We start from the raw sequence: 20,752 nt of genomic DNA on the forward strand, positions 1-20,752 counted from the left end.
AAGTGTCGTAGATACAAATGGGCGTATCATAGGCATCGATTCACGTTACGTTCAAAAATCGATTCAATTTTCCTGACAATTGCATCGTATTTATGAATGAATTTGTTCGTTTTTGTTACTTAAGTTGAAATACAATATTAATTAACGGTGTATTTATACATGTGTTTATTGTATCACCTATATACTCATATGTGTATGTATACATACATATATATGTGTGTGTATATATATATATATATATATATATATATATATATATATATATATATATATATATGTGTATATATATATATATATATATATATATATATATATATATATATATATATATATATATATATATGTATATATATATATGTATAATATATATCTCATGCATACATCTACACGCTAAATAAATATGTTACAGGGATTTCTCTCTCTCTAAAAAGTATATTTATTTCGTTATTATTATTATTATTGTTATTATTATTATCATCATTATTATTATTATTATTTGTGGTATGGCACTCGTATGGCTGCTAGCCTAGCCCTCTGTGATTACGACTTCCATTTTTAAGCACGGATCCGATGCCAGTTAACATGTTCTTTTTTGTTTTTATTATTATTATTATTATTATTATTATTATTATTGTTGTTGTTGTTGTTGTTGTTGTTGTTGTTATTATTATAATTATTATCATCATCATCATCATGTTTCTCTTTTTTCCTCTCCCCCGTTTTCTTCGCGATTACTGGTTATATATATATTCGTATAAGTTACTACTATCGCAATTGTTGCGTGAAAATTGTAAGCCAAGGGCTAGGATGGATGACTATCAGTGTGTACTTCCTATGGAATGCTACTATTAATATAATTAGACTATTATTTTCACGTTTCTTCTATTTGTAATTTTCACATTTATTTTTTTTTCACCTTCGTTTGACGGTTCTCTATTAAACGATACGACGATCAAACACCCGATAATTGCTTACTTCAGAACTTTTTTAATTTATATTGTTCATTACAATTGTGTGAATTCCGCTCAACAGGACGGACAAGAGAAACAGATAAATTTTTCAACAGGATTACGTAGTTTCATTTTATTCATTAAGTTGTAATGATAGGAAATAGTCAGTGAAAAATCTGAGAAATAGGACAAATTTTACATAACACCTACGTTGTCGGTTTTAAAACAGATTTGGTGTGTCACGTGTTTCATTTCCTTATTCGTTTCACAATTTGTTTTTGTTTTCTTCACTTTTTCTTGTCGTGTAAGGCACTAAATTCAGATTATTTGTCTCAAGTTGCCAGAAGTTCGTTTTCATCTCTGTATGTATGTTTCTCGGTGCTAAGGCACGGTTCTAACTGTGTTACCACCCTAAAGGCACCCTAATGTGAGTCAGAAAGATATATGTATGTATTCAGTTGTATACACATATCTAGCTTTATATATCTAAAAAATATCTGCGATACATGTAAAACTGTGTCTGTCTCCCTAATTAGTTCACTTCAAATACATAAATACATAGCTCCGACCGTTTGCAAAAACAAAAAGGCAGAAAAATAAAGACTGAAACTATAAAACACTATATATTCACCAAGTCTTGTTCACACGTCGCAATCGCTTTTCGAAAACGGTAATTGAAAAAAAAAAAATTTTTGTTTGTAATAATAATCGCCGTGCCTACAATTGTGATACAATATTACGATATAATTATAATTCTGTGGTATACATACAACATGCAACTTTCAAATACATCAACTACACACTAGAATGTACAGAATATTGTTTCGCTTGAGCATGATCCTATAGAAACAACGCAAGAAACCTACAGTGTATATCAATGATTTTATTTAAATATATTAGAAAATTTATTTTTCATCTCTGATCAACACAGTATATGAAATTGATTTAGATTTCAGAGTATACCTTTCTTGTTATATACTGTTTCGCAAAATTAAAAAAAAAAAAATAATAATAATTTTCCATTTTGCCATGTATATCGCGTTTCGTATTCTCACCTCCTCAATATTATTCATATTCATTTCGTCTGGCAGTCTTTATTTAATTTTCTGAATACTGTTCGTAATACAATAATATTTTTATTACCTCGTGGATTTTTTAATCCATGAAATAAATCTAGTACGATAATATATAAATGATCATAAGTCAGTATTAGTTCATCTATTATGATATACATATTTCGTATTATCTACGATTTAAAATAAATACGGCTGTCTTTTGTTTCCTTGTCTTTTTGTATAAATCCGGACCGACTTATTCGACTGTTCATACTTCACCTTGGGCATCGTAAGGTCTGTCCGGTGATCTCCATCGTCTCCAATCAATTGTCATTTCCTCGATCGAAGAATATTCAATTCGACTTGTTTGTTTTTGATCAAGTAATTTGATTCAGTGTATGTTACGCCTCATCCTTCGATGATAATTCTATTCACTATTTTACTAACTATACACTACGAGTCTAAAACCGTATAGTACGACACTTCCATGTAAATATCTCTACAACGTTACACATTATTATACTTATTAAATATTAAAGTTTGTCTTTTTTTCATGCTAAAGCTATATCGCGTCAATGATAATCTTATTGTCTTAAAAAATTTTTTCCCCGGAAGGTCATATTATATTATATATTTATAACGTTTATTTTCGCTCTTCAATATCTTGATCCTCCTTCGTCCCTCGTCACGTCTGTTAGTGTATGATGTTTTGTTTTTTTTGTTTGTTTCTTACACCATTCGATAGTCCATACTTCTGACATCGACCAGCGCAGCAACGCCGATGCAGATGCTTGGTCGTCGTCACCCCTCGTCCAAGCATTCGCCGTCTGTGGGGGCGAATATTCGTAAGTCTTTTAAGAGCCTCTATACACGGTATGCTTCATACACGGATATACCCTTAGGGATATATACATGTATTCGACAGAACACATAAGGTTGAATTCGATCGATTTATATCAGCCGTTCAACGGATTTATTCAAATCGCTATACTAGCCATCCATGTGCCGGTACTTGTGCGCTGACATCTGTGCAAGTCCCAAGACCGCATACTGGCACTGCAGGCAATGGTAATGGGTCTGCTTTCCGGAGTGTTGACACTGTACAGCGCCGCAAGGTTGGCTGGGTGTGAATTTCTGGAAACCAGCTGCGGCAATGCTATCTAACTTAGCATGCTGTCTCCGATGAGCAACAACCTTGTTTGTGTCCGTGCAGACAAAGTCACACTTCAAGCAGTGAAAGTGCGACGCCTTGTTCTGCATCGATCCCAAAGAAGAGGTGTAGGCGCACTGGGGCCTACCGCAAGGTACGTTTGCTCTGTACTGCTGAAAGTCACCTCCCATCAAAGTGTCAAGACGTTCGTGCCGCGCGGTGTGCTGGACAAACCTCGTCTTGTCACAAAAGGAGTAACCGCAGTCTTGGCGCATACAGTGAAAGTGGGTCTGGTGTTCGCGGTATCCACAGTGCTGATAACGACAGTCCTCGTTAAATCTGAACCTCACGTAACCCTCCGGTACGGGCTCGTCCTTCAGCATCCTCATCGAATGATGTAACCTTTGTTTCTTCGCTTCCGGTGAATTACTATCAGGGGGAGACAAGGACCTCTTACCACCAAGGTTCAGGTTCGCCGCCAGCGACGCTAATGGGTTCTCGTCTCTGGAAGGCGGTAAAAAGTTCCCCGGGGGCAGACCCGGGGCGAACATAAGTCCCGGAGTACCGGCGTACATCCCGCCATGCTGAAGGAAGGGTGGCAACGCTTGGTTCATAAGTGCGAACTGCTGGTTCATCGCGGCCATGACCGCTGGACTAGGAAAGTGGAATCCGTGGCTAAGGTCAATCTCAAAGCCCTGAGAAATCGACGGCTGCTGAAGGGACTGCGTCTGATTCATCAACTGTGATTGCGCCTGGCCGTTTTCGTTATGCATCATTTCTTCTTCGCGATTGCTCTCCGCTGGTTCACGTTTAACGCTGGTTCCGCTCGCCGCCGCCAACTGATCTATCCTCTGGTTCATATTGCCACCGTCTCCTGACTTCGTCATGCTGCACTCCTTGGCCGACTGCTGACTCATTGTCAGATTTTGCTGGATCTGCCTCTGCATGTTTTGAAAGTTTTGTACGTTCTGAGCAATCTGGGCATTTTGCGCCATAAATTCGTGCTTCTGCACCGAAAACTGGGTGAGGTAATCGTGCTGTTGTTGATTCAGAATCGCGTCTCTCTGAAGTTGCGAGTTTTGGCCGCTACTTCCCACTTCATGTTGCTGTTGGCTTAAGATTGCCCCAGTCGAGTGTTTTGCGATGTGGGCCACCAGTCTGTCCAATTCCGAGAATGCTTGGTTACACGCGTTGCAGTGATAATGGTTTTTACGCTTCAGCTTACAAAATGGCCGGCTACAACTCTGCTCTGGTCCGTAAAGAGTGTGGGGTGAAGAACTGGTAGATGGAATTGCTTGGGGTTCTGTAAACAAGAGAAGAAATGGATATTACTGGGGTGTAGCTCTGTCGAGGATGACAAGAAGGCAGAAGTTGGACGCTGGCAGCTGCAATCACCACTTTGAGGTGTTTTTCTGTTGGTACATTTAATTATTTCTGACCGAATGACAAATGCATGAATCGTTGATCAATATAAATCGTCAAGGTGGCGAGATCAGCTGTATTTCTGTACCTACATAGGCACATACGGTAATTATGCAAAAGAAGAAGACAAAGACAGAGATAAATATATATATATATATATATATATATATATATATATATATATGTGTGTAGAAGGAGCAAAAAACACAGTATCTACTATTGATTGTAATGGAAACGTAGGTATACGGAGTTCTAAATGCAAAACGTCAGACACGAACCTTGATGACCGGAAGCTCGCATGGATAGCATGGCGCCCGGATGTGCCGTTTCGATCGGCGGTCCGCTGACCGGATAATAGGTGCCTGCCGCCCTCACCACTAGCAACAATCAACCAAACAACCAACACTTCAAATACCGCCCACTATAATACAACCACCACATGATATATGAGAAAGTAAAACGATAACAATTAAGCCCATTATACATTGTGTGCGATGGAATGTCGAAAAAGTGAGGTAGATGGAGGGTGCAAAAAAACGAGGAATGACCAAATTCGGTATTTGGTAGAGGCCTTTCGATGATGAGCAATGAAAAATGAAGTGGGAAAAATGATTTTCGTTCACGAACTGGCGAGATCAGGCGTAGGCTGTTACCAAGAGACAAAATGATTCAGCAATGATATGGGTATGCGCAATGATAAATGGCTTGTGATAGTTTGCAGATGTGGGTTATTAAGATATTGAGTCTATTGGTAAGAGACGAGCGGAAAAAGGATTTGTGATATTACGTTTCCTAGGTTTTCCTATTTCCCACTCCATACCTTTATTCCTCGGCATCGTATAATGGGCTTCATTAAAAATACTGGCATCTAAATCAGTGATCTGGTGTAGTAGGTATGCATAAGTAGTTGATAACGGTGCTATATGTCGTGCAATAGATGATGTACATGCTTTCTGATTTCGTGTGTATAATTGGTGAAGAAAAAGAAAAAAAATACATGTCTTCATTGAGCCACTACTAAAATTGAAAATACAACTATACATATCGAGAAAAAAAACGTGTCTAATTCATCAGAGCATAATAAACTATACCCTATATTCTCAAAAAGAGATTTCACTCACCCGTAGTCTTGCTCGAGTCAGGACTTGGTATCTCTCTCTCCTTGTCGTCAGCTGTGATGATGGTCCTGCTAGTTTCCTCGACGAAATTTTCTTCCGGCTTGTCAATTAGTTCGGCAGGATTTTTCACCTGAATTCGCGGTTTAATATCTTGGCTAATCTCGCTAATTTCCGGTTCGTTCGTACCCCCGCTACCATGGCTTGAGGAATTACTGTGTTGTTTCTCGTGCAAAGCCATAGCCGAGTACCGTACGAAAGAATATCCGCAATTCGGTCTGGTGCAGTGAAAATGACGATTAACCCGGTTGCTGTGACAGCCGTTGAGCTTACAGTCTATCATCTTGTCGAAGAATGAAAACCCCGGCAAAATGTCAACGTTATCGTGAAAGTCCTTGCTGTGCATAAGGAGCTGGTCAGGACGGTCCGTCGAAAAATGACAACGAGGCTGGGAGCAGTGATGATGCCTCGTTGCTCTGAGGGCGCAGACAGCCTCGGGACAGCACTCCGCGTTGTACGTTGAGAATCCTTCGGGTTCGCCGAGGCTGTTCGAGGGAGATACACTGCCCTCGCGTTCCTCGGTCGGGGTGTTCGGGGTTGACGACGGAGTCGGCTTTGGTAGTTTGAAGCTCGTGAAAATCGCCTGAGGTGAGTCGTGAGTTTGGGTAGCCGGGTCGCCGCCGGACCATATTTCGATGACACGGTTCTTCGGCGGCCTGCCCCTTTTTCGCCTGAACATCGCGTCGATGTTGGTCAGGTGGGTCAACGTGACGTCGGAGGATAGAGGGTGAGACGAGGAGGAAAGGTTCAGTTGTCTGCTGTACTCGTGTATCTTGTAGTGCTGCAGCCTCCGGAAGGGTTTGTCGGTGGCGAGAATCACCTCGCGGCAATTGTCCCAGTTGCAGTGGTAGTGCTTCTCCTTGTCCATGTAGGGACAGCCCTCCTCGCAACCGCCCTCCTCGAAGTACGCGTCGGTTATCCTCTCCTGAGTCTCGTGCTCCCTGAGGTGCTCCCTGACCTCCCTCGGGTCCCGCAGCGTCGCCCCGCAGCGGTCAAGGCCGCAGTGGTGATGATCCCGCCCCAGCTGACAAGGGCAGTCCGCGGTGGCCGGTGCCAGGTACGCTAGCTCGACGGGAGTTAGCTGCTGCTGCTGCTCGCCGGAGTAGCTCGGCATCGTGGTGACGGTCGAGTTCCCCGTAGGCGGACCGGAAGCTGAAGAAGTCAGGTCCATGGCGAGGTCGCTCGCACTCTGGAAGGAGTCATCCAAGGAGAAGTAAGACGGGGAGCCTCTCCCCTCGTTAGAACTTTCCCCGTTCAAACTGAGCGCGAGACTCTGACTTCCGAGATCTTCCGGAGCCCAAGAACTCGGAGGTCGGATCCCGGTGCTTCCCGCCTGCTTGTACTTCCGGTAGGCCAATTCCGAGTCGTGTCTCTCGTGCTTACGCTTGTGGGAAAACAGCTGACCGGACGAGTGGAGGACGTAGCTGCAGTGCGGTCTGATGCAGTGGATGTGGTTGCAGACCCTGGAGAAGCGACACTGGTCGAACGGGCAGGCTTCCGACTTCATGAACTTTTTGAACCCGTCGCGGGACAGTTGCTCATCCTTGATGTGGTACGATTTGTGTTTCTCTGAAAAGAACAATCAGCGAAATAAACATCGCACCTTAAATTACCTGTGTCGAAGGCACGTGGTTTTTTGTAACATTGACTCTTACCCATGTCGGCCTTGTTCTTAAACGTGAATCGACAGCCGGGTCGGCGACAGTGGAAATGAGTTGTGCGCTGACCGGCGAAGGGACAATACTCCGTGCCACAGCTTTCGGTGGCTCTGAAGCGTTGAAAACCTTCCTGGATGATAGCAGAGTCTTTCCGGTGATAATTGGCGTGCATCTGAACGTCCGAGGTTGATATGTAAACCTTGTCACAGTTCTCGTGGATGCAGTGGTAGTGGGTTTGCTTTCTGTTGTGGGGACAGGCACGGCCAGGGTGTCTTTCCGAGCAGTCGTCCGTTGGCGAATACCTCATAAACCCGTGCTGCAAGGATTCGTCCCTCTTTTTGTGCCACTTGAAGTGCCTTATCATTTCCTCCTTCTTCACAAACACCCTGCCACTGCAGTCGAGACAATGGAAATGTTCTCTGCAACCCAACTCCTTGCAATAAGAGTTACCGCATTCTTGGCCGGACGTATACCGACGGACGTATCGCGAGTAATCGATTATTGGCTGAGGAACTGGAGATTTCGTGCTGCCGATCAAGGGGTCCGCCACCGGGGACATGCTTTGCCTCAACAGTGCTGAAACAAGGCGCAGACGAACATATTTCAGGAGGTGTATACAAATTTCAAAATACATGGACAAACTACGCGGTTGAAAGTTTAAAGTTTCATCATAATTTTGTGGAACGAAAATGTACGAAAAAATCTGTCTAAAAATATATTTTCACGCTTTATTCTGTACACAGAATAGAAGATTGTCAAAGAAAAAAACCTCATTTTTCAAGTTAACCGAAACGTATTAATTATTTTCTGAAGTAACGCTACCCTAATCGTCACATCCAAAAATTTCCAGTCGATTTTGGATTTCAGTATTTTATGAAACCAGTGAATGTTCGCAGGTTATTTCGAGCCAGTCAAGATATCTGTGATCTTTGAACTAATTAATGCCCTCCACTCCTCACCAAGAACAATGGAATGTTTACCAACAGTCGTGTTTATGTGGAATGCAAAAGGTGTTATACGGATGTGATTACCTGACCTTGAATATAAGAAAGTGAATTGTTAAAAACAAGACGAGTGTATTTTATACGAATACGGCAACTTTTAAGTGTTTTTTTCTGAAACTATAACTTTCTTATCTAATCGAACATGGAAGCATGAACTCATAAAACCAGAATTTAGAAGGCATCCGAGTATAACTATTATCTTCTGTGTATAACTTTTGAACAGATAAATCTAATGACAATACAAGAAAAAACTTCGTTACAATCAGACTTTAATATTTAAAAATCCATAAATGGAATGCTTCTTGACCCAGGCAGATCATCGTGATTCACTCGGTATGCGGATGGCTTACGGTTGGAAAGAATCGCTATTTTTGAATCACTGTCTTTGTCGTTGAGCGAAGTTGTAGGCCAAGGTATGAAGAAGAAAAAACAAATGAGGCCAAGCTTTTCACGTGGCAACGGACCCAGTTTCGACGCTAATTTGAATCTCACAGTTGGAAAATGTAGAGTAAATTTAGCTGGCTACCTAGTTAAATAGAATCCACTTATTATTAATTGTGCCTTCATTATGTATCGCCAAAGTATACCATAGTTTCAAAGAACTTTTTGCATGGTAGGTCACCCGGGTTCGGGGATTCCCTCACACTTTTGTGTTTCTGCAAGTTTTTATAGCAGGGATATTTGAATTTGAGAGATGGCTACGTTATCGACACTGAATGCGCGAAGGTAATAGGCACATTACCATCAACAGATACATACAAACCAGTATCGGTGAGTCGCTTACGCGGCCAATAAGGTAGGGGTTGTTTGATCGACCGCAGGGAGCACGATTTTGTCGGTAAGTAGCTTGCAGCAGATCCAAATAGGGACAAAAAGGCGAGCGCACAACGCGCGCGGCTACCTCCGGAAGATGCCAGTACCTACCGCTTGCATGGGTCGACAATGCAGCGATACACATCGGAGGGGACAATTTCCGATACACATATCAAGAGTTATGAGCGGAGGGGACCCCGTTCGTCGACCCACGCCTCCAAGACACCGGGGCAGCGGGCTTGTTCCGTACATATCGAGGGCCCCGAAACTGGTTGTTAGGGCACCGCGAAATAAATGGAATAAGAGCGAGAGCGATGCGAAGCCAGAGTAAGAGCGGCGAGAATGCAGGCAGGAAAAATGGAAGAAAACGAATATGAGTCGAAGGTAATTGTAGGAACAGAGCAAAAAAGTGTATCGCACATATGGGCGCTGGTACTTGAAATGAAAACCATTGCGATCCGTCCGTCCGTGAAAACGATCCTCGCGAATCGTTTCAGAGCAATTTCGCGACTCGGCTCAGCTGAGCAGTTGGACTGCAGTTTGAACGAATTTTCGAATCGGTGGGTAATTCGACGGTTCGTTTTATGGTATGAACGTACCGCTCGAAACGGCATTTGATCGGTTTAGAGCAAGCGGTCTCATGACTGTACGACAGTCATTTCTGCACGCTGGTTCCGCCGTTGTACAAGTGCGCGTAAAAAGAGTTTCAAGTATACCTACCTACCTTATACCTTCGGTGAAAGAATTTCGCGATAAAACACGCGGGTCGACATTGAAACAAATGCCGGTCGCTTTCCGGCTAACAAGCTGTTTTTCTACCAATTTAGCCCCCTCCGGTTCCCGGGGTCTCCGCAAAACGCGATTAAAACGTCGCTTGACGCGGGTTCGATCCGTAAAAGGGTTTTAAAAATAGTGCAAAAGATAAAGAGAATGAAAAAAAGTAGGGATGATGAAAAAGTTGCCCGCGTGCGGAGGAAAAAAAGGAAAGAACAAGAAGAAGGGCTATCGCGTTCTGGGTCTCCGGCTAAGTACCCGCCGAGGTACAGGAACGCCGGACAATCTGAATCAACCGAGTTCTCAACACGGACGCATCCGCATGTATCCACACCCCTTTCCGTTATAACAAATGAACCCCGATACGTCGCCTTGCGCGGTAAGAATTTCTCGTTTATGCGGAATCGCGGGCTGCACCGCACGCAGGCGGACCCGTGTCGAAGTATCTGCAAGGAACTGCTGCAACAGCCGCGAACGGTCGCGAACTCGATTCCAGGAATTATTTGGCGCAGTTTGAATGCGTTCAGAAACGAGTTTAAAAATTGTCGAATATTTCTTCAGCTGCGGCGTCGTCCTGCCGGTCCTTCGTTCGTTTGCGCACAGCGCGCTGCGTACACGCGTGAGTATATCACGTGTATGCGAGATACATATATCCCCGCACATATGGGAGAGACTCCGATGTTCACTCGTGTTCGGTCCGCCGGTATAGATATAAGAGCGAGGCACGTCGCTCCGTTCAAAGCCTCGGAGAGAAAGAGAGAGAGAGAGAGAGAGAGAGAGAGAGAGAGAGAGAGAGAGAGAGAGAGAGAGAGAGAGAGAGAGAGACGCGGAGCGCTGCATTATTGCGGAGCATTACTTTTCTCCGGCAGACGCATGGGACCTCCAAATATGCGAAGGGGGAATCATACTTATACACGTGCGTACTTGCAGCAAAGGTGTATGCGTAACGCACCGACCGAATCGGATCACAGTTTCTTCCTTTTTCACAATTTTCGCCATTCCCCGATGCACCTTATAGGTGTATGTTGAGATATACCTGCAGCTTCGCCTTTTCTACGCTTATAATCTCTCTTATGACCCAAAAAAATTTCGCCCATATTTCACCCGAAGATTCATGTTCGCACAGTCCGTGTGTACATGTTCCGATTTCAAATATCCCCGGTATATTATAGATGCCTATACATATCTGTATCACCTTTGCGAAAGTATATACGAAACACGAACGACGTCTGCGCTCGAGTCACGATTTATCAAATATCTAGATTCACGTGTTACACCAGCTACGCCAACTTTCTCTATGCTCACATGGTCATTAATAATAATATCGACGCAATTGATCGTAGAAATATCACAAATTCAAAAAGAATTGCATCATTTACGCCTTCCGTACAAACCAACCAAGCATCGTAAGTCGCTTAGCTGGCAAACTGCTATTCTTAAAAATTGTTAGAAGAATTTAGTTTCAAACTAAGAAGTTTCCTTACATATCGAAGTTAATAATAAACAGAAATAAAGGGGGAAAAAAAAACAGGGAAGTACGAATGATTAGTCAATCAATTGACCGAAATGCGTGTTTTCTTCTTCAAAGATCATAACGCGTAACTGACTCGCGGAGTGATTTAAATCGATCGAGAAGAACAAAGAGCGTTCGAATTACCGTTCGCGATTCCCGCCTCACGGCCTGCGGGCGCAAGTTTCAATTATTGTTCTTGAATGGCGAGAGAAGCGCGAAAAGGGCCGGGCGTGCTGCAACACCTGCACATGTGATCACCGCCAGTGTTCGTATTGTGAAGTAAACGGCGAATGTGGGTGCGATACGCCGAGCTCGTGGTGTTGAAGTACGTCGAGTCGCCTTGAGGCGGTGCAGGGTGCATCGGGGAGTGGGTTATGCCCTCGTGCACCTAATGCTGATACCACCCACGTGCGACGAGACTTAATTTTAAATAAGAATACGAAAAACGTGATGCGGCTTAAAGGGCAAATCTTAAAAATATGAGAAACCTCGGGTCCCGTGATCCCCTCCGTGTCGCCTCTCCGCCCCCCCCCCCCCTTCTCCTCTCCTCTTCCTCTTCCAGTTGTCCGCCCCACCCGCGCCCCTGCAGCAGCAGCAAGCAGCAAGCAGCAGCAGCACGGCTACGTGCCTCTTTCAACGAAACCCCTTTTATTCTAGGTTCTTAAAACTCGCGCAGCCGGGCGAAGGGGTTTAAAATTTTGAAAAAGCTGCTCTGAAAAGGCCCGTATTTCAAACGGGGTCTCTCTTTTTTATCATTTAATCCGTGGGCCCCCGGCTGAATAACCCTTTATAAAAAGTTCCTTACACCGCGAGCCGTACGTGTGGTGCTCTACATATGTATAAAATCGACCCTGAGCATATAATGTATTTTAAGAACGTATATTTTCGATATAATATAATGTGTACTGCGCGTATGTATAATACATATATGCCCCTGTACATAATCCGCGGCCCCGGGGCCAAGAGGGGCCTTTCAGTCTCAACGAGGACCCAAATACCGAAAAATCCCAACGGACTTTTTTTAATGATGCTTGTCACAATATTGTTTTCCGTACGGTGTACTCCCGTCGATGCCGATGCTTGTTCCCAGCGATTTAATCGTTCCACACCGCACCTTTGCCAAATTCTTCGAAGCGTGCATATCGGGGATCTTAGCGAAAAGAAAAAGGAACGAATTTTCGGTAATGATTTACAAAAACTCGCTAGTCGTCCTCAATAAAAAATATGATAATAAAATTAGCCCATTGGACAACATTTGTTTCAGCGCGACGTAATATATGATTCTGAGTGATATATGGTAATGGTTTATAACGACGTGCGCAGGAAATTGTTGCTAATCCGTTTAGGATGCATGCTATGGATTATTTAAATAATTTTTACCATCCATTTATAGGAACCATTGGCCTCGGTTATTACTATTTTCAACAAATCAACGACATCAAACACTATAAAGGTTTAAAAAAAAACCTGAGAAAGAAACTCACAGCAATGATACTCGCTAGCTCATTACTCCGAATATCTTATATGCTTCAAAACTAGTAGGTATACCACTTAGTGCGAAATATATTAATGCGCAGAAATATTGATATCGTTGCTGAAATTTATTCGATGTCTAATATATATTTATTAAACTAAAGGTAAATTGTATGCGAAACGCACGACACTCGTGTTCTCGAAACAGGTTTTGTCCGTCATTAGCGTTTTACACGGTTTTTTTGTTTGACTTTTTTTTTTTTATCATAAGTCAAATTCTGCTGAATCCGGTTCAACTGTTCGTTTGGTCCAAGATTTTGTCAAGTACATACGAAGCGATGAAACGATGGAATCGCAAAAAGTATCATCGATAACCACAGAAACGAACGAGAGCTCGCGTAAGTGTCGGCAAAGTGTTTTAATCATTACCGCTAACCGATCATTCTTTCACAAGTCAAGACAGCGTATAGGAAAAGTAATTCGTGCAATTGGCAAAAAATTCTACGAACTACTAAATCAAAGTACGAATCGTGACGTGCAAACGTTCAACGTCCGCACCTTCGAATCACATAACACATTTACGTCGAGATTTATGCACTTACGACACGGTTATGTGCAAGCAGATTTGCGCGTGTATACAATATGTATGTAAGCTTGCGAAGCGGTCACACACGGGATACTACCGCAAAATTAGATTTTCGAGTGCGGACAGGGTGAACTGCAAACTGTATGGGCATCGTCTGGTTACTAAACTATTCTCAGATCGGGAAGGGTACAGTTTGAGTCTTATTGTCTCCAGCAGAGGAGCAGAACTGGTCGGTGTTATTTCCGTCAAAATTACGCGCGTTATGGCCCCCTTTTCTCATTTTCTCATTTTCGCGTTTCTCTCCTATGCATCTCTTTTCGCAACGGCTCGTCGTCCTGCAGGGGCCGTTTATCACCTTTGACCAAGCGGCGAAACTATACAGAGGAGGTGGCGGCGAAGACGCCAAAAATAAACGGAAATTCTTGGTAATTGTAACTTACGAGTTTGGAATAAACGCCGCTGCGGTGACTGCCGCATAACCTGACACGAACAAGCCCGTGACAAAGAAAATTCTAATTACCGTTGTTACCTCCCCTCTGTAGATAGGCTGCGGCTAAGACGACGAGCTTAACTCTAATCTTACAAGATCTATGAATGCGCCGATTTGTTGAGTCTGCTCCAAATTAACAGACTCACCTGTCATCGCGAGCTTTATCTTATACCATGCACTTGGCAGATGCTCCGTTACAACGATTGTATTACAAGTAACGCGGTCGACCGATTCGTCAGCATGAACGGAAAAACGCGCGCGAACTTTTCCGAATCGAATTGGTACATCGGTAGACGAGAGATTTTTTTAGCAACTTGACGATATCCGCGGGCAGAATCACCCGACATTGTGATTTCGTGAAAGGATCAATCGAGTCGAGCCATTTATTGCATACCTGAGTTGCCACACTGCTTCAAACGAGGTCGCAATTAGTACGGTAGTCGCTACTATATCAAAGGGGGCGAATTGAGTTCGGTAATGTCGAAACGGCGGAACAGGGGGTTCGGTCATAGAATGACGGGGGACGATGCAGGACGCGGGCGTAGCAGCGGCTTATACAGGTATTGTGAAAATTTTGAACATTTTAATTGAGAAGTTTTTTAAATCGGCTCGGCAACCCTTCCCGCAACCCTGCCGAAATGTTTTCTATAGATTTTTCAACGACGCTGAATTAAAAACGTCCCCGCCGTTTCGTATGACGCCGGGAGTCCGCAAGGCCGGCTCGACGCCCCTACGAAAGTCTGCTTAGCGAACGAACGAAAGCGACCCCCCTAGTGTCAGTTTTTACGAAGAGAGAGGGGGCCCGGTGTGTAACATTACCCGCACAAAACCGACCCCTCCCACCCCTTGAAAATAAACAGAATCGAACCCTTTCCTACGCGCATATATGTACCTACCTACACTATGCAAGCACTATATGCGTGCCTGCCGTATTACGTTCGAACCCACTAGCGAGCCCCCACGCTTCTCTAAATTCAAATAAAGCCTGAAAGGAGAATTGCAATCGGATCTCTTTGTCCGCAGCTTAAACTTTTCAATTTTATTACGATCGGTGCCAATCCGGCTCCGCTCCACGGATCATCGGCGTTCTGTCAAAACAGAAATCTGATAACTCAATATGCCTCGCGAGATTTCCTACACAGATATATACATATATATATATATATCATGCGATTTCGACGACGTATTCCAAGTGAAAGGGCTCCCCGCGGTGAAAATTTCGACAAACGATCGTAATATAACGATTGGTCGTCGCCCCAAAATAACTATCGATTGCAAGTTTTCGTTTCTTCGCATTTCCATCGTACGTTCCCTGACGATCTTGTGTGAAACTGGGAAAATCGATGACACAGTCGATCCACTGGAAGGCCGCGTATAATTCGCTGAGCAACCTAACGCTCAAAAACCTTTCTCGCATGAGCAGCTTGAAATTTCGAATAATACGTGTGATGTTGATACCGCGGTTGAAAATGTATAGAAAATTTCAAATCGAAACCAGAGCCGGGATGTATTTACAATAATCGCGGTTATACCCGAAGACTCGCGTGGATTAGTACGGTAGGTTTTATACCGTTGGCTATTTTTCACCAGTCATTGGCAGGCCGGCCTGACGATTTCGAAAGACCAAACGGTCGACCGTACGAATTAAATTTAGAATATTTTTTAAATTTCTCCGATTCCGTTCGCATGATTTGGCAGCCAACGCCGCAAGTTTCAACTCTTACAAAACGATCTTACGATGCAAGCGGCTAAAACAATCGACGATCGTCAAGAACCTCGTCGCAACACGCTAATGCTTACGTTGTTTTTATTAAGCACGGAAATATACTAGAACGCGGCAGGTTAAAAGCTGCCCTCTTCTTTCGCAGGCATTTGCATTCGGACTCGCCGACTCCTCGGCGCTTCTTCTCTTAGGTATATGTACATACAAGCACGCCTGCAGCTGTAACGTAGCTTTTACGCCTGCCGTAACGCCGCGTACGAACGTCGTAAAAAAAAAAAGTGCAATAAAGAGAAAGAAAGAGAAAGAGAGAAAGCGAGATGGAGGGAATGAGAAAGAACAAAGAAGAAATAAACCAAAAGTCATCAGCTTTAATTTTACCTCCGCACTTCCTCCTCCTTTCGCTTCGTTATTATTATTATTATTATTATTGTTGTTGTTGTTGTTGTTGTTGTTGTTGTTGTTGTTGTTGTTGTTGTTGTTGTTGTTGTTGTTGTCGTTGTCGTTGTCGTTATTATTAATATTTTTTTCTTTCCATTTCTGAATTTTTTTATCATCATTATATTTTCATCCGACATTATAGATCTTTTTACTTAACTCTCCGCCTGTCTCTCCCAGTTTTCTTCTCTCTTTATCTGGCCTCCCTCTCCCGCTTCCTTCCAATAAAGACAGTGCCCTTAACGACGAACGAGACGCACGTCGCTCATCTTTCGCCGTCTTTTATGAAAATAGTCAGCCGGATGTCGTTTAGGCAGACGTGAAGTTAAAATATTCATATATTTTTGGACAAAGTTTCGGTCATCTTTTATTCTCTTTCGATTTACGTACAGACGCGTACCGCGTTGCATAGATTTGTAACATTCAACTGCAACAATTATTTATTCCGCCCGTTATGCGTGGTAGAAAAAAAAAAAACCTAATCCAGCTTTCCTTACTCGAGGATAATCAATCCTCTGAAATGACAAAAATTATACTCAAGAAATCGGTTCGGTCGATCAATGAAACGAATTGACGGAGTGAATTTCGTTCCTCCGTTTCTATAACGACATGACGCGCATGTAAGAGTAATGCCAGCTAGAATCTAATGGTCGGAAACTTTCAACGATTGCTGATAACGGTCCGTAAGGCTAGAGCTCGTAATGTGCCGAAAAATCGCGACGACTGACACCGAGTGGCTGTCTGCAATATATCTATGTAATAAGAATTAACGTAACCGATAGTTCAGACTCTGTCATATCTCTCTTCTTCTCCATGCGAGCGATTTCGCGCGGATCGTATAACGCATATATATACATATATATATATATATATATATATACGCAACGCGAGACTTGTGCGCTGAGTACGATTCTCCTTTTCTCAATTTCTCTCTCCCTCTCTTTTTCTCTTTCTCTCCCCGCGTCTATTCGTCACTTCTACAAACGAGCACCACTCGTCGAATCAGTCGAATTCCCAGTTTCGAGGACAGGCACGCGATTGCCAATTGTTTCCCGAAGCGAACCAATCCGGGCCAAGCGGCCAACTGCGACGCTAGCTTCACCACGTCACGCACGAAACGCCTATAACTATTTAGACATGTATGCAACACGCGCATATTCGCGCTAGCGAGCTAGAGAAGTTTGCAACATTTCGCAAGTCGACACCGCCCAGCTCTAGGCTCAGCTAAGCTAAGCTAATCGTAAGCTGTATAGAATCGGAGCCCACTGAACTCGATTTAGCCCCCCCTCATCGAATGTTACAAAACGTTACATTAATTTGAACCCCGCCCCTGTGTGTACACATCCAATGCAGCTACCAACCTTTACTACCCGCAGAGAGACATAGAAACAATTTTCACAGTCATGTAAAATTCGGTTCTTCAACTGCAAATCGAAGCAACGGCTTCTAAAAAAAATTATTCACATTTTGGATGTAAAATGGTGCTAATTGTGATATTGCGCAAACACGTGTGCAGGAGGTAAAAGCTGCAAAACAATTTAGTAATATTTAATAAACTTATGCGATGAAAGAAAATTCGTCGATACGATCGTGGAAATTGTTGATTTTTGACAAGTTTATTGGGTTGCTATGTTGCAACATAAATACAATACGGTTTGAATAGCTCGACACGTTACATCTTATCGCTAATCGAATACTTGTAATTTCTCACGAACTAAAACTTCTACCGAATCGATAAACAAAGTCTAAAATTCTGAGGAAATTACATTTGTCGATAGTTCGAGTGGGTACGGGTAAAATGAAAACACAGCGCTAAATTTCTGCTGAAACCTCGCGTTTCGCATTGAAATTTACTTCGGGCCGACGTAATGTTGCAATGAACGCCGTCGCATCTCAATTCGCGGATTCGGTCTGCATGGCACAACAGATGTAATACTGGGCTATAGCGATCGCCGAACCAATTACTGCTAAGATCTCGCAATCACTGCGTTGCCCTCCCCGTTGGAAATCGATGTCAATCTATCTTTGAGCGTGGTGTGACTTTCAAACGTGCGATACGCGTCGCGACGGTCGATTCGAGACGTCTTGATACCTGCTCCGCGCTTGAAAGGGCGATCCGTCAAACGAATCACCGTCGTCTTGCTTGACGTTGCCGTTCGTTACACTTGGCTGCTGTAATTATCTATTCGCCAAAGATTTGTCGCCTAGTTTTCGAAATCACCCGCAATCACCATTCTGCCCTGCTAGAATTTGATTTATCACCGCAATAATACCCACAATTTCGCAAAACGGATCAATTTGGTTAAGATTGTACAGATAAGAAGAAGGGGGGGAAGGAATTAAGAAAACGACTACGTTACTCTGTAAAGCTCGTTGAAAAGATCAGTCGATACATTATAATTATTAGTGGTTAAATTATGTTTTTTTTTTTTTTTTTTTTTTTTTTATGGTCTTCCTTTTCAAAGTACAAATCAGGGTTTGCAGGCTCAAAATCTCGATCGTGAGAGAGTGTAGGATACTTGAAAGTCAAAACGTTGAACGGACTAGTCAGCTTAAGATTTTCAAAGTCAAAAGTTGTCTAATATTATCGAACTGTAATTACACCAAAAATACTTGTATAAATAAATCTATCGGTAAGTAGGAAAGAAGTTGGAATAAGAGACTGTAATAAGCGACGGACAAGGTTGGTATATGAGAAACGGGTATTACAGATTGTCTTAATTAAAAGGATATTGTAGAGAATATGGTAGACGTCGATTCTGCATATAATGCAACTCCCAAGGCTGCAGATATCTGCGAGTATTATGCACGTGGTTTTAACAAACGTTACTCATTCCGCACAACGCGGCACACCTGCGGACTAATTATTCGGCATTTTCACAGACTGCCAAGTAATCATCGCATGCGACGTGCAACACCGGAGAAGATAAGAAAAACCGTACAAAATGTCAAGGTCCGTGCGTTTATAGTTACACCCACTACTGCGAATTCAGCACAAGTGCAAGCTTCCTTTCTTTTCAAAGGCGTCCGCTGGGCAAAAATCATTTAACGGTGCAGTGCTGATAAAAAATTAATTCTCATTTTATTAGGTTAGAATTATACTGCCAGGTGCCAATTAAATACTCTGATAATCTCAAATCGCTACTTGTACATGCGTGTGTTATATCATTTTCCCTCTCCCTCCGTTCTTGCCATTTTTTTCTTCTACTTATCAACGATCGCTAACGTTCCGCCTTTTTTTTTTACTCTCCTTCTTTTTTTCTTCACAACACGTGCACGTGACGTACCTTCGTAGAGCAATTATTGTTGAAACTTGTCGGTCGACACGTTTTCAAACTTGATTTTCTATATCCCGACAAATTTGGTACGCGGTGATTTCATCTATTGAAAAATTTCAAGTTTCTACGTGTTTACTGGAACAAAGTTATCGATGCGTGTTAATATTCTGTAATTTATTCAAAAAACATTCTATTCATCAATACCTAACAACGCGTATTTTGACTGGAGTTTCTGGGGCACCGAAAGGGTAAGTATAAATAAAGGTGCGGAAAAACGACGGCAATCACTTCGTGATGCCGCAGTGATATTAATCGCGAAGCTCGTAAGAACCGTAATTTGTCAATAAAATAATTTCAAAACAGAGCTTTGCATTGAGTACGATGTATTACTACGTGTTCTCGGTATTACGTACAACCTACGCGTGTGTGAGAGTGCAGTGTGTGTTTAAGCACGCCTTATTTGTGTGACGAAGCTGAGCGTATAGCGATCGCTTACGCATTCGGTTTATCGAAAATTGCTAAATTGAATTCGATTATTCGAATTTGAACAACGCAGTTACGCCGAATAATAATCAACGTACCTTCGGTTTTGTTCCTCCATTTTTCGAGCGGTACAATATACATATATATACACACACACGCGTACGGTGTATACAAGAAATACCATTAAAAACAAAACCGTTCGACGACCAATCGTGAGTAAGCTTGAACGAATTTCACGGTTCATTCGAAACTTTTAAACGGTTTACACGTGCCGACGCATATAAACGGGGTTCGAACTTTTCAAATTAACGGCAAAATAAGTACCTATTTGACAGTTCGATAACGATACGGCTACATGTTAGAAATTTATGTCCTATCGCGATTTTGTCAAGTTTTTTAATTGCTAACAATTTTATTCATTCGAATATCAAGTATGTATAACTTGATGTTTCGGCTTGTCGATCTCGTGGTCAATCTATACACGGGTGATCACACGACATTTGTGCACGTTAAACCCTAATAAATTAGTTGAAACTAAATGTGCATAATTTCACCAGACGATCACACAGGCACTCGAGTGCGACGGTACAGCGCGGTTTTGACCAAAGATATAAAATAAATAAAACAGATATTCTGATATAAAACAATAATGAACGATCGAACGAGATTGAAGAAACGAAAGTGAGAAGCAAAAAATCCATGTTTCATTTTCGGTTGGATAAAGGATCGGGATGTATTTCTATAATATCTGCAGTTGACTGGATAAAAAG

At 42.6% G+C, this 20,752-nt stretch overlaps 1 protein-coding gene across 4 annotated transcripts in view; it reads right to left on the reverse strand.

Moving 5' to 3' along the window:
* Window positions 1–1,558: 1,558 nt before the first annotated feature.
* Window positions 1,559–20,752, reverse strand: part of LOC107225356 — a 73,974-nt gene continuing 54,780 nt past the window's right edge. For 3 of the 4 annotated variants that reach the window (XM_046742776.1, XM_046742778.1, XM_046742779.1), the window contains 5 exons: window positions 7,408–7,986; window positions 5,699–7,321; window positions 4,856–4,954; window positions 3,001–4,458; window positions 1,559–2,832 (listed from right to left, as the gene is read on the reverse strand). In XM_046742776.1, coding sequence (XP_046598732.1) covers window positions 2,807–2,832; window positions 3,001–4,458; window positions 4,856–4,954; window positions 5,699–7,321; window positions 7,408–7,986 — 3,785 coding nt within the window. In that variant the 3' untranslated portion in view covers window positions 1,559–2,806. The remainder of the gene's footprint in view (window positions 2,833–3,000; window positions 4,459–4,855; window positions 4,955–5,698; window positions 7,322–7,407; window positions 7,987–20,752) is intronic. The other variant, XM_046742777.1, reaches the window with a different exon arrangement.

This window comes from Neodiprion lecontei, chromosome 6, assembly GCF_021901455.1.
Source record: "Neodiprion lecontei isolate iyNeoLeco1 chromosome 6, iyNeoLeco1.1, whole genome shotgun sequence".
Taxonomy (NCBI): domain Eukaryota; kingdom Metazoa; phylum Arthropoda; class Insecta; order Hymenoptera; family Diprionidae; genus Neodiprion; species Neodiprion lecontei.